The 14,962-nt window shown below is 35.8% G+C and overlaps 1 protein-coding gene across 1 annotated transcript; it reads right to left on the minus strand.

Moving 5' to 3' along the window:
- Nucleotides 1-83: 83 nt before the first annotated feature.
- Nucleotides 84-13,426, minus strand: Cyp4g15 (Cytochrome P450 4g15). Its single transcript, XM_034969354.2, has 9 exons — nucleotides 13,287-13,426; nucleotides 8,600-8,825; nucleotides 7,326-7,529; nucleotides 6,783-6,962; nucleotides 2,479-2,675; nucleotides 1,902-2,186; nucleotides 1,581-1,818; nucleotides 1,310-1,495; nucleotides 84-1,086 (listed from the first exon to the last, which is right to left on the minus strand). The coding sequence occupies exons 2-9, from the start codon at nucleotides 8,808-8,810 to the stop codon at nucleotides 908-910; spliced, it is 1,680 nt and encodes a 559-aa protein (XP_034825245.1). The 5' UTR covers nucleotides 8,811-8,825; nucleotides 13,287-13,426; the 3' UTR covers nucleotides 84-907.
- Nucleotides 13,427-14,962: the final 1,536 nt, after the last annotated feature.

A 14,962-nucleotide genomic window follows, 5' to 3' on the forward strand; every position in this document is an offset into this window, starting at 1 on the left:
ACAGAAGTATCATAGTTTTGTGGTATTACTTACCTATTTTTTAACGCTTAAAAATAATGCTATTTTTGGAATAAAAACCTCAATAATTTAAAATGTTTATTTATTAATACCCTTCATATTTGCAATAACAAATGCAAGTTACTATTTACAGCAATTAATTAATTTACCTAATAATAATAAACAATAATCAAAGTTTAATAACTTAAACCTTGTTCCCTCCCATAAGTTTTATCACCCTAGAATCTAGATAAAACAACTTCCTTCGAAATATAACTAAGTATATTAATTTAGTCAGTACTGGTATCACAAAATGAAATTAATACTAAAACAGTATATATTACATCATGGGTATAAAGATAAAACTTATCAATGACTTTTACCTTTACACCCACGATTATATTGTGGTCCGTTAAGTAGGTAGTAAATAGGTACATTGTTTTGAACTATCACCAATTATTTATCAAAAAGATACTAATTTGAGGAAGTGAAAATATTATATTCATAGTTCATTTTATGTTAATCTGGCCGTATTCCTTGTTTAAATTATAAAGGGAACATCTGTGCAAAATTTAAGCTTTCTAGGTCCAAGGTTTTGTGGGGCGTTGATGTGTCATTCAGTGAGTGAGTCAGGACTTTTCTTTTTACATATTACTACAGGAAATCATAAGCAGTTTGTTTATTTTAACGTTATTATACTGAGTTTATGCCTGAAATTAAATTTCAAGTAACTTATTGTCAAAATACTTTAGCGCTTTGATAAACCTGTAGAATATAGAGTATACCTTACGTTCAAGGTACACAAAAAGCTGCTTCTAGTCCTTTTATAAAAGCAAAATAACACCATTCACTCTTTTTTTACGAAAATAAAAATATGTAAAAGTTTTACTACATTAATTACATATATTCATTAGTAGGATTTTGCAGTACTTTTTCGTGGTTCTAGGCGTACTTTAAATCCCTCAGCTCGTTTTAGGATAATGTCAGCTTGAAGTTGGAAATCTGATTCCTTCAGGTCAGAATAAACACGGAAATTTCTCAGGATTGTAGATAGAAGAATCTTTAGTTTTAGCATTGCGTATTTGCGACCTGTTGAAAAAGAATATGACAATTTATATAACAATAATATGTATTTGTAACTAGTCTTTGACGAACTAGTACAAAATCTATTGTGATCCTCATCGTTTATCGACTGTATTTATTTTAATTTAGTGAAAAATGGTAAGCCTTAGTTATTCCGGTTTTGAATAATTCCCCTTCTTTTATTTTATAAAATGTTTTGTTCAAATATTTACAATGACTGTTTACTTACCAACACAGGACCTAGGACCAGCGGAGAACGGTACGAAGGCATAGTAGTGACGGTTCGCAGAACGCTCTGGTAAGAAATTGTCAGGGTCAAACTTGTCAGGATTCGGATAGACATCTTTACTTCGATGCAATTTGAAGGTTCCAATTACCATGGTTGTACCAGCTGGCACTTTTATGCCGTTGGAAGCTGTAAAAAAGTAACATGTTAGAATTTTGAATTTTGAACTATCTATATAAAGACGCAGGATACTTCTGAAATACTAGGTACTTACGCAGAGTAATTTCCTGCTTCAAGTGCCGAGCAATAATTGGCACAGGTGGAAACATTCGAAGAGTTTCCATGAGGCACCTTTCCAAATACTTCATCTCTAAAGTATCTTGAAAAGTGGCAGGGCGGTCGGAGTCACCGAATATTTGGTCCAATTCTTCAACAACTCTGTCTTGAATATCTTGATGGATTCCCATTAAAGACAAGAAGAAACTGCTACCAGCTGCGGTTGTGTCATGCCCCTACAATATATATATATATTTTTAAACTAAATTCAAGCACTTTGTCATGGTTGTAAGTTAGAATTATACAGGTAGGTACGTACCTCAAACATAATGGTATCTACTTGTTCCTTAATTTCTTCATCGGAAATAACAACTCCACCCTGTGCACTTTCAAGGAGAAGTTCTAAGAAAGCAAGTCGTTTTTTTTGTCCAACGTCTTCATCAACATCCAGATCATCCTTAAGTCCTGCTGACTGTCCAAACGACAGACCCTCGACGGATGTAACCTTTGTAGGCATAGCATCTTTGTTTACACCATTCTCCTCTGTATTAGCAACGACCGACTTTTTCCCGTTCTTATACTCTTCCTTCTTCCTTTTAATGACCTTGTAAATAAAATTAGAAGTAAGTAATGCGAAACAAACAATTAAACAACTAAACAATAATCTATACCAAAATTATAAAGAGGTATTGGTAAATTTGTGAGTTTGTATGTAAAGTAATCTCCGTAACTAATGATCCGATTCTGAAAATTCTTTTACTGATAGATACATGATTCCTTAGGCTATAAATTACATCACGCGGACGAAGTTACGAGCAAAAGCTAGTATGACTAGTAAAGTTATTTTTTAATTTATTTACGTCATATTATAATTGAAATAAAGCGCTATTATCTACCTTTTTCGTTAATCCGTGAATAACACTGAGAAGATTATTTTGTATTTTAGCGTATTGAGTAAAGTTAAACAATAGATCAGGTCTGAGCCAGATCTTAGTATGTCTCAAATGTAAGATATCGCACATTTTCATGACGGCCATTGCATATTCAAATCCACTTTGGTCTTGGGTGCTTTTGCTCACACCCATAGCGGTTTCTGTAAAAAAAACCAAATGTTAATAAGTACATCCTCATTTAGACTTAATCTTCTTCTTCTTTTTGTCCTTTATCCCACACTATATGGGGTCGGTCGGCACAACATGTCTTTTCTTCCAAACATGTTGAAGGTGATTTCCCATGATGTTTTATAACCAGCCGCCTGTCTGACGTCAACCCTCCTTGGGAATGCTTTTGTTGGTGAATCAATATATCAGAACCTCCACCATGCGGCTTATCTTTTAATCGCCTTTTACGACATCCACGGGAAGATATGAAGCGGTCACATTCTTAAACCGGGACCGCACGGTAATGTAGAGACAATTAATAATAATAATTGAAGGAATTTTTTTCTCGGACAAAGTTTTCATGATCTACCAATTTATTACCTAAGGTGTACGTCTTCTAGAGACACTATTATAGAGAGTACCTAGACAATGATCAAAAAATATCAATACGATTTTCCTGTTCATGTTATGTAGTACGCTCTAGTACTTGAATTTCCTCAACATTTGATTATCCTGGCTACCTCCAAACGATCGACGCTTATTATAAGTAATGTTTCCTATTCCTAAAACAGCATGTTTAATCTATAGTACACATCAATTGTTTTTCGGGTGAAAGATTCATACTAATAACCTCGGTTCAATTCAAGACCTTACGCAACAATTCTCGCAATGGATGATCGTACTCCACACCCGTTGATGGTGATTATCGCCCATTAGTATTACGTGTGCTTATGGGGGGTCGCTAAACTTGACACTTAATGCGTAGTATAACACTTTTCCTTATGTTATCGTGAATCATTTAAACGTGCTGCTACTGGACGCAAATTATAGGACCGCTGATGTCGTAATTTGTTTGTAGAATAAACTAATTGCTTACTTTACAGTCTACTCGAACGTGATGCTTAGTTTTATATTATGCCACTTGGAGGGTGCTACACTATTAATACCGAATGGTGATCTTGGATCGCAGGATTTCAAGAACATCCGGATACATTGCGATACAATATCATCAATATTTCCTTGATACAGGATCGCGATATCGCGTATTTGCATATTAAGCTAATTGGTATTCGTTTAGTCTGTTAAGGCGTGTCACCGATTGGGGCAGCGCGGCTTTGAAGTAAACCGCTTGGCAACGTTCAAATTCTGTGTTTCAAACGTTAAATTTGAATTTAATAAATTATAGAAGTCCTGTTGAAAATCAAAATTTAGCAGGTTCTCTGTAGTACTTAAAGACAAATATTTTCATATAAAATTTATTTGCCAAGTCAGAAAATTTAGTATTAAATAATTCGTTTTAGACTTTTATTTCGGCTTATTTCAAGATTTTATTTGATCGAGTGAAGTACTTCCTATTGTGTGTCAAAGTAGCACAGTCTTTCGATAATGTCTTTAGGTATATTGTATATTTTAGCAAGGCCATTATTTAATAGGAAATACCTAAAACATTTGATCTAGCAAATCAGTTTTTTCCGCTTAGCCTCGGTGACTCGCCTTAAGCTAGGGTTTCTAGGAAAGCAGTACTGCACATTACGGCCGCAATGTAGCGTCGAGTGCTGTCACAAAGCTGTCACTGAAATCTTTCCTATCTTGAACCAATTTATTGCACTGGATAGAACCACAACTATTTTATCGTTCAAAAGAAAACCACCCAGAACCTTCTCCTGTTTGGAAGTCGGTTACAATTGCGATTTTTATTCGGAAATACGATAACCATTAAAAATATGTTACCAGTAGGTATAATAATTCTCATCATAATATGATAAATATTGATAAAAATCACGTTAGTATTTTTCGTCAAGACAAACACCCATTTTGAAGCATTTCCGCGCTCGATCCGTGTTGTCTATAAAATATAGGTAGATGTCGGTGTCAAACAACGCTCTGTAGTAAGCCACGCCATCTTGTTTCCATAACATAAGCGGAGCGAGACCAATAATTAATCTATGTTCCATAATAATAATTCCAGAATAATTTGATTGATGCTACATTACGGCCGCTTTTCCAGGAAATCATAGCTTTATGTTCAGAAATTACACGCGATATTCGGTGCCGCTGTAGATATTCGATATTACGCTGGTTATTTGTATGAATTACCGCAGCTTTATGAAATGAAACGTTACATGTTCCTTAGGTAGGTACCCACAATGGCAGCGAATATCGGAGTATCTGAAAATGCATAGAAAATAATATCGCAATCGCAAGATCTAAAATATTTAGAATATGGTTTCACTGCTTTCAAAATAATGTGTCAAAAAATACTTATAGTAACAGGCAGCAGTAGCCATAGGTACATGTTTGTACTTAGGCAAGTATATAGTACTTAACCCTATATAGAAATATGGTAGGTACCTATATTTGTGTAAAAGATGCGCAGTTATTCAGGAATGGTAACCTACCTAGCAACACCAGTTTAGTGCTCATAATTGTAATTGATTATACCATAATTGATGTTAAGTTATGCCATAATTACAGGCGACAACAGTATTACTTAGTAATATGGAAAAATAACAGCATTTTCCATATTCATAGAGTCGCGGACGGCGGAAGGTAACAACGAAGAACCTCTAGAAGTTATAAGTTATAACTACAGTAGAGGACATTAAAAGGTCTACATTACAAGGTTCGTCAATAGCAAACTGTTCAGACTAGTAATTATATCTTGTTTGCACAGCATATGCCCAAGTAGGTAAAGCCTCAAGATCACTGTTCCGCCGGGGCAAGGCGGTCAGTGTTGTCCGTAACTCTTGTACGTGACTAGACACATTAATAGTTTTTTATTTGTGAGCCCATTTTCGTAGCTAATCCTTGAGATTAAGATCGATACACTGTGTTACAACATGTGATATAATTAATTTGCTTTTTCTTGGTCTAGTTTTCGTTTTAGAAAATAACAAATTTATAAACTACCTACTCAAACTGTATCTAAAAGATCGTTTTATTGGTCGCTACAAGATGTCTTTGAATATTAATATTGTTTTCAATCTAAAATAGATATACAATTGTTTCACGTTTTATTTGCGACCACAAACTTCCTTGGTTAGTTTCCGCACTCGGTAGATCAAGGCTATAGTGACTTAGAAATATCATACATAGTCATTTAATTTTTACATATAAGGATATTTAGGTCGACCAGTATTAAATAATAATATCCTTGTTTTTTCACGACTATTATGGCAGATAAGATAAGCTTTTTGGATACACGTTTGTCTAAATTTATATGTTGATCGATTTAGCTAAGGTATAAAAAAATAAAATAAAATCAGAGCCTCAATAGCTCAACCGGTATAGGAGTGGACTAAAAACTGAAAGTCGACGGTTCAAACCCCGCCCGTTTCACTATTGTCGTACCTACTCCTAGCACAAGCCTGACGCTTAATTGGAGATGAAAGGGGAATATTAGTCATTTAATTTAAAGTTAATATTCTTTTTATTTCGGCGTTGCGTCGTTTTGATGTCTTCCCTAGCGCGCAGTGTTTGCACGTTGTAGTCTTATATATATAAAAAGGAAAGGTGACTGACTGACTGACTGACTGACTGACTGACTGATCTATCAATGCACAGCTCAAACTACTGGACGGATCGTGCTGAAATTTGGCATGTAGATAGCTTTTATGACGTAGGCGTCCGCTAAGAAAGGATTTTTGAAAACTCAACCCCTAAATGGGTGAAATATGGGTTTGAAATTTGTGTAGTCCACGCGGATGAAGTCGTGAGCATAAGCTAGTCTCTTATAAATGGGAGATCCTGTGTTTGATTCTTGGTAGGGGGCAATTTAGGATTTATTAATTTGTCTTTGGTCTGGTGGAAGGTATTCGCTATGTTTACTAGCAAAGACGCGCTCTCAAGAAATTTAGCATCTCGGTATGATGCCGCGTAGAAACTGATAGGGAAGGTATGGGTTTAATTAACTAATAAAAGTACCTCTTTCAAGTTAGCTTGGAAAGGATATGGTTGGGTTGGGTATATAAAAATAAACAAAAGTTAAAAGAGGCGGAGAGCTTTTCGTATGATGACCGCCAAACTTTGTTTCGAAGAAGGCATGCGATGATGATGATGATAATGATGATGGTAGGTAATAAAAACACAGTTTAACTTACCAAGAAGTATTTCAACGGTGCACTCGCTCATGTAGTCGTGACAATCGAAGGTCCCAGCTTCTTTCTTGAGTTTGTTAACCACGGTCCTGGAGTTGGCGTTGAAGAGCTCGATAAAACTCTTAAGCACGTTCAAGTGGAATGTAGGAGCAATCAGTTTCCTGTGGGAGCGCCACTTTTGACCTTAAATTGAAATAGTTCATATGAAACATAGATAATGCCCGCGACTCAGTCCGGCATTTTAAAAATTCCGTAAGGACTTTTTGATTTTCTGAAGATAAACAGTATTCTATTTCCATCTCCCAACTACTAACTAATCTATAATCTCCCTTAACACGTATCCGAGAAACAACTTGAAACTGGCTAATCTAAAACGGCTGAGCCAATTTTGACGGGATTTTCGTTAGTAAGATGATATTGGCTACTTTTTCCCGAAAAAACTACTACTAGATACTACGATTGATTCTTTTGAGGGAATAAAAACTATACCTATGTGAAATTAAAACTAGTTATTTAAAACTAAGAGAGAGAGATTTAATCACTTACCCGTACTGATAAGCAGACCGTCTCCAAGCCAGGGTTTGAAGAATCTGTATTCTTCTGCCTTGTCAATGTGGACATTGCTGCTCAGGATAAGTTCGACATCTCGTGGTTCATATAAGAACACGAGGAGCCTGGGACCAATCCAAATTTTGACGGCACTCTCATGATCGAACTCTTCGCTCCTCGCCATGATTCGCTTGAAAATATCTTTAAAGAAAAACAAAGAAATCTGTGACAATTGGATAACTAGATGCTTTATTTATTTATTACATATACACTGAATAAACTATATATTTTATGTCTTCTCAAATAGGTTTAGAAGGTATAAAACAAAGTGATATACTGCGTTTGTTTGTGTATAACTTCTGGGTAGATTTCAGTTCGACCATATCTATATCTATACTAATTTTATAAAGAGGTAATATTAAAAGAGGGCCATAACTAAATCACACGTTTTTAAAAACTTTCTATTATGTCTGTCTGTTTGAACGGGAAAATCTTCGGAACGGCTGAGCCCATTTTGACAGGACTGTCACAGACAAATAGAGGATTAACCAAGGTAGGCTATTTTTTAACCGACTTTCAAAAAAGGAGGAATTGTGTTTTCCTACCTATATAGGTACACTGAAATCTCCGAGATTTCTAAACCGATTTGCTTTTTTTTCTAATCGATAGAGAAACTTTACGACATTGCCCCATAATATTTTTTTTGAGGATTTCAACTCCTCAATCCTGATGCTGCAGGGGACCTGACCCCCAAAACTGATGGGATTTAGAAACTTTGGGCTTATAAATGAATATTGCATGTACTACCTACCTACTAAGTAAAATTTTTATTGTTGAACTTGAGGACCCAACTCCTCAACCCTGATGCTGTAAGGAATTGCATTCGTAAATCGTGGTGATCCCACAAAATTTGGTACAGGAATACCTTGCATCCTGGGGACGGGCTACTACGGATAGGCTACTTTTAGTCCTGAATAAAAACTAAATACACGCGTGAGAAGCCGCGGGCATCAGCTAGTTGATTATAAAACTTGCGCGTGTTGCGTGTGCGTCACAAACGAGGGAGAGGATGCAAGAGAGAACATTGCGTACAATACATGCAGTAAGTATAACCTATCAGAATGGGTACCTATATTAAATTGCCATATTTTTTCCAAGACTTGCTTGCACTGGTCACTTAGCATCCGAACATTGGGTAGGTAATATCGTAAATATGGAGGTTACCTACTAAGATGCTAACTTGTCCAATAAAAGTGATGCCGGCAGCTTACCGACTGAGCCTCCAGTGAATTCCAGAGCATTTCCTATGAGCGGGTATCCAGGAGGTCCTGGAATCTTTTCCGCTAGCTCGTACAAGCGTCTCCTAGAGGCCCTCCAATAGGTGTACCAAAGAAGAATAACAGGCACCAGCAGCAGATAGAACAGGTTGGTGGCTGCCCACGTACTGGACACCAGGACGCTCTCCGCAGCCGCGTAGCTCATTTTGAAGGTAGTTTACTGGTTCACACAGAAATTATACTGATTAATCATTGATAAATAAATACACAGTACGTAAACATAATATAAAGATGTTAAAATATTATACTTTAGGTACTAGCTTATGTTCGCGACTTCGTCCACGTGGACTACACAAATTTCAAACCCCTATTTCACCCCCTTAGGGGTTGAATTTTCAAAAAACCTTTATTAGCGGATACTTACGTCATAATAGCTATATCTGCATGCCAAATTGAATGTCCTAGTCCTAGACCTAGGTCTACTTTAATTGTTATTATTTGTTCTTTATCTGTATTATTAATATTTTTCTGTGTTTCCTTATATAATTTATGTCAGCACTCAGCAACTTAAAGGCAATAAAATTTATGATTTGATTTGTTTTAAATTTCAGCCCGCTCCGTCCAGTAGATTGAGCTGAGTGTTGATAGATCAGTCAGTCAGTCACCTTTTCATTTTATATATTTAGATTTATACTCAGGTAGGTATTTATACTCAACTCAAAGTTCATTCGAGTTCAGACTGTATTTTCAGTCATATACCAGCACAGTTGAATTCTCTGTGCATAACAGTTAGTTTACTGATTGGTACGACGTCTTATGCAAAGTATGTTAATTTCTTTGGACAAAGCCCTCGTACCTATACGTACGAGGGCTTATATTACAGAAGTTGGAACTTCACTTACAGGTAAGATTGGCGTCAAGCGATAGACGTCCATTGCGGTTCTCTGCCACTAGCCACATGGCAAGTGGAAGTATAACCATATCTAATTGGCTAGACTTTATACTAGCATAGGATGACCCATGAATTGAAATGGCGGGTGAGGTGTCATTTGGTACGGACTATAAATAGATTCTAAGCTACAAATAAGTACCTACCTAATAAATTATAGAATATTTTACCAAGCATCTCCTATAAAGGTAGCAAATATTATTATTATAAGCGATCGACGTCTTTTCAACCGTCAAAAGCGCAAAATTCAGTAATAAACCTAATATACAAAACCGGATCTCTTCCGAATTGACCGTAATAAATCAACAATATTGCGTAATGTTTGTTTGATTCGCAGCTTTTATAAATAAAATCTCCATAATTACTTTGTTTTTTAAAGAAAACACGTCATTGAAATTTTATTAATATTAATTCACGAATATATTATCATTAATAAAACATAAGTAAATTAAGAAGTTCTAATGTTATTTTGTACTAGCTTATGCCTGCGACTTCGTACACGTGGAGACAAATTTCAAACCCCTATTTCACCCATAGGGGTTCAATTTTCAAAAATCTTTTCTTAGCGGATGTTTAGGGCAATAGCTACCTATCTGCTTTTGCATGCCTTTCAGCCCTATCCATCCAGTAGTTTGAACATATTAGCTTGAGCTGTGCGTTGATACTTGATAGATCAGTCAAACACTCAGTTTTTCCTTTTATATAATTTAGACTACAATGTTTTATGTATTTTTAATAAAATGGGCTAAAAATAATAGAGAGCCAGCGCGTGCCAGACCTTCGTTATTATAAAAGCGTTATTAACAAAGGTCTGGCACGCGCTGGCTCTTAGTCTATAAATACGTAAATACATTGCGACAGGGACGCGTTTTTTTAGATAATCAGCTTATACTTAGTATGAATTTTTGTACCTACTATGGAACTTATTTAATGTGATCGTTATAAACGATTCATTGAATAATATTGGTGCGTAAATATTATTAGCTGGTATTACTGATAAATTACACGGATTATATATTAAAAACCTGTTACAAACCTATTTATGCCTTTATTATTCATGAATTGATCGTATAACTTTATTGGTTTAAAAGCTCAACTTTAAAAAACCCAACCTTTCCATGCTAACATAAAACCAAAAGATGAGGAAATTTGCCATTTGAGCTTCTATACCTAAAATTGCGGATCTGTGATGGTTCGCGAGTAGTTATATAATATATCCAGTGGCGTAGCTACTTACCTAGGGGCTAGGCGCCGTGTCCCGGGGCCCTAAAGCTCAGGGGGCCCTCGAATCCTTACCAGAAAATCTCGATCGAACTAAAGTTTTGAAAATTTCTCCCATTTTCAAAATAAATATGATAATTCGAAAGTTACTAGGGAATTCCCCTAAATTCTTTCTGTGAATGTATCTGTATTTAATATTTTTATTGATAAAACTTAAGCAGTTTAGATAGCAGTGGGGCCCCATTTGATTTGCCCCAGGGCCCTTGGTTACCTAGCTACGCCACTGAATATATCCGTGGGAGTCTACAAGCTTATCTCTGTAGTTAGTATATAAAATGATAAATACATAGATATAAGTAGATAAATCTTACCAAAAAATCTCGTCATCGCGACTGCCGCTAGCACGAATATAATTGATTTGGTTGCAAAAAAGCAGCGCTAATCGTTACATTGAAAATTATTATTTATAATGACGCATAACCACATGAGTAGATATTATGTATACCTACTCGTGCGGCAAGCCTAACAAAAGTACCTACATTTTATTAAAAAGTATTTTTGTGTACATACGTCTATTTATTTTGTAGTAAGTACTAGTAGTACTTGATATAAATGATTCAAATTTTATCAAGACTGCTTTTTATTAAGGGGGCCCATGATAAATTTACTGCACTTTTTTTAGTGGCTCATCATTGGAAAACGTTGGAAAACGCTGGCCTAGATCATAAAGACACTGTAGTAATATTAATACGTTTATGACCTAGACCGACTCCATCTATGCTTCGCGCCATCCTCGCGCTTAGTCAGGGATAAATAAAACTAGGTGAGTTGTAAGATGTTGAGATTAATTTAAATATCTAGTTCAAACAGCAGTTAATTTAGGTACCTATATGTGATTTTTTTTAAGGTCATGAAACCACCAATTGAATCTCCATGAAAGCTAAACTAGACGCTCAAAGTAGTTTTGAGCAGCAAAAGTAATGTTTTCAAATAGCTGTTGCCTGTTGATAAAATAAGTAATCGCATGATTTTTTAAAAATTTATAGACCAGCGCTTGCGCAGCTGCAATCAGACCTGGTGGCAAGTGATGATGCAGCCTAAGATGGAGCACGCTTGCCTAGAAAATGCCTATTCACGCTTGACTTGAAGGTACCCATATTATAATTGAATTTATAGAAAGAGCAAAAAACTGAAAGAGAGCTGTTGAAATTTCGATGTAATTATGCCATTTGATCGAAATCACGAACTTTCGACGCTATTTTAGCAGTTTTTTTCAAACTTAGCATGGTTTTAGGCTGATTTGCTCGAACATAAGTTCGGATTTGTATTCAGTAGGCTGAAAAGGTCCGAAAGATAAAGAAAAATGAGTATTTCGATCAGAAATGTAATTAAACCTATTTTTCTTTGCCAGCTCCTCAATTCTCCTCGATAAAAGATGTCAAACTCAAACAGCGATTATTAATTCTTATGGAGCTTGGCATGCAAACTCCCATAGCAATACAACATTACGTGAATTAACAGGTTCCAACACTTTAGTTATGATGATTCAGGGATAATTAATGACCGATCAACCGCCCCCCCCGCCCGCTCGCTCGTCTAAGCTACAGCATAAACCGTGAGGACTAAGGTTCAGTTATTAATTTCAGGGTTCCGTTCTTGAAGAGTGCTAACCGGATCCTATTACTAAGTTCTGTACTGTTCGTCCGTCTGTTTTGACGTCCGATTGACGTCATTTTTTTGCATGGGTATATAGTTAAAGACGAGAGTGACATAGGCTTCTTTTTATTCTGTGGAACAGGACCAGGAGTGGAGAAGGCGGGTAGAGACTAAGAGAGGCGCGAGGGGGGTGCAACGGATCGAAATGATTATTTTGCGTGGATACAGTTAAAGACCGGAGACTGGAGAGTGGCATAGGCTACTTTTATCTTGAAAAATCAATCCTCGCGGACGAAGTCGTGGGCATCATATCCATACTTATACCTAAAAGTATCAATTCTACCTAAATAAATAAGTAATGTGATCCATCAAAATTGCTATAACTACTTAAGTGATATCGTACTCATTTTTTAAAGGGATTTTCACTTGAGACACCACTTTCTCACAAAAAACATAAAGTTATGTACACAGTTAATAACTCATTCACATGCCATTGCCACGCAGACGAAGTCACGAGCTACTGTTAGCATTATATTTCACTAATCATGTCTCAGTTTTAACATATTTATTTAAAAAAATATATGTAGAATGTAGATAATTCATTATTGTGGGCAAGCAAAATAAAGTTTGAATAAGTTAATTTTCTTGTTACAAGTCACATGCATATTTACGATATACAATATTATTTTATTTTTTGGTCATCCAAACATGAAATAAATAGGGGAATATATTAAAAAACATACTTTATAATTCTTATTCCAATACCGTGAAATAAAATCCATTTTGTTGTTGTTAATTCAATTTTCAATTTTGCACATCTCACGTCTAAAAAAATATTTCTGTAATATTCCCTACCTTTTTTAACGATCAGCTCTCTTAGGCAAACACTATATTATAATACATATATTATATACTAAAATCTGGTTAAGGGATAACCACTAACCGCGTCTCAGTTGTGACTATCTAATAATTTCCTGCGCAATCATCTATATACACGCCCTTGACGTCACGCGCATGACACCGGCGGCGTGTGATTAGAGGCGTCTTTACCTATGGTGCAGGGTGTGCGGCGCACACTGCACCGGGCGGCGCCGCGCCGGGTCTAAGGGGGCGCCGAGCGCTCTCTAATGCGACACCTCCAAAGATGCGTCGATGCCGGCGCTCTCAAAGACCCTGCGCTCGTGTTATGGCCGACGCCGTCATCATTTAAAATTGCACCATTTGCATCCGAATTTCCGTTTGAAAATATAACTGTTAGTATTCCATTTTGACCCTGCTCCTACTAGACTAGAGGGCGCCAGGGTACTGGTTGCACACGGGCGCCACAAGGGCTAGAGACGCCTCTGCGTGTGAGTTTATAAGAAGATGGATAGTAAATAATTCAATATTATATAAGTAAAACGATTAGGTAATATTTGGAGTATACTTAATATTTTTGTTGAAACTGTCGATTGAGTGTAGTTTCGAAGTTCAGTGAACGAATAACGCTCAAACGAAAATTTCAATGAATGAGAGCCATTTATTTAGTCTGCTATTTTTAGGGTTCCATAGTAAACAAGGAACCCTTATAGTTTCGCCATGTCCGTCCGTCTGTCCGTCTGTCCGTCCGTCCGTCCATCCATTCTCGGTTAATCTCAGAGACTACAAATCTGTAATTTGGCATGGGTATAAATATTAATTACGGAAATAAAATTGAGATAATTTTTTTTTACCCTTCGTGTAAAGTGGGGATGATTTTTTTCTCGCCTACCCCATAGTGTGAGGTATCGTTGAATAGGTCTTTTAAAAATACTTAAAGTGCTTATTTATGCTGAGTCAAGTGTGTTTCCCCCCCCCCCCCCCCCCCCCCCCTCTATCAGCCAAATTGTAGTATATAGGAACGTAAAAAATTCACAGCAGTAGTCATCATCAATTTTAAAGGAAAACTATCATGGCTAAGTAGGGTTACAGGTTAAAAGGAGTATGACTAGTTGTGTCCGTGTCCTCCCCCCTAACTCATATAAACTACCTGCATCTATATTATTGTAAAACCCGAAAAGTCTAGAATTTTATCAAATCATAACGAATTAGACAAAATATTACTAACAATAGTTACTATAGACCAAAATAAGTTAACTTGATCCAGTATTCTAGGTTACTTGGGACAAACGTTATGTACCTAATTAGAGAGTGATAGTATAATAATATTATAAAACACAAAATACAAATTAATGTAAGCGGTACCTACTCGTTTTTTGCTTAAAAACTCTAAATCTTAATATAAAAAAGAGTAGGTAGATAATAATATAGACAGTTTTTATTACTTATATTATTATCTTTTTGTATTATATTAAGATAGGTAATATAAAACTACCAACGATTTATTAATAAAATGCCAAGAATTAAATATACATAATAAAATATAAAAATTTTGACTAAGTTTTTATTGTAGATATACCAACCTATTTATAAAACTTCGGTAATTGGTGTGGTGGTTGGTTTAGACTTTAGGATTAAGTAATAATATTGTTATTCGTGTTAAAAAAATGATA

The sequence above is a fragment of the Maniola hyperantus genome, chromosome 6, assembly GCF_902806685.2.
Source record: "Maniola hyperantus chromosome 6, iAphHyp1.2, whole genome shotgun sequence".
In the NCBI taxonomy this organism is placed as follows: Eukaryota; Metazoa; Arthropoda; class Insecta; order Lepidoptera; family Nymphalidae; genus Maniola; species Maniola hyperantus.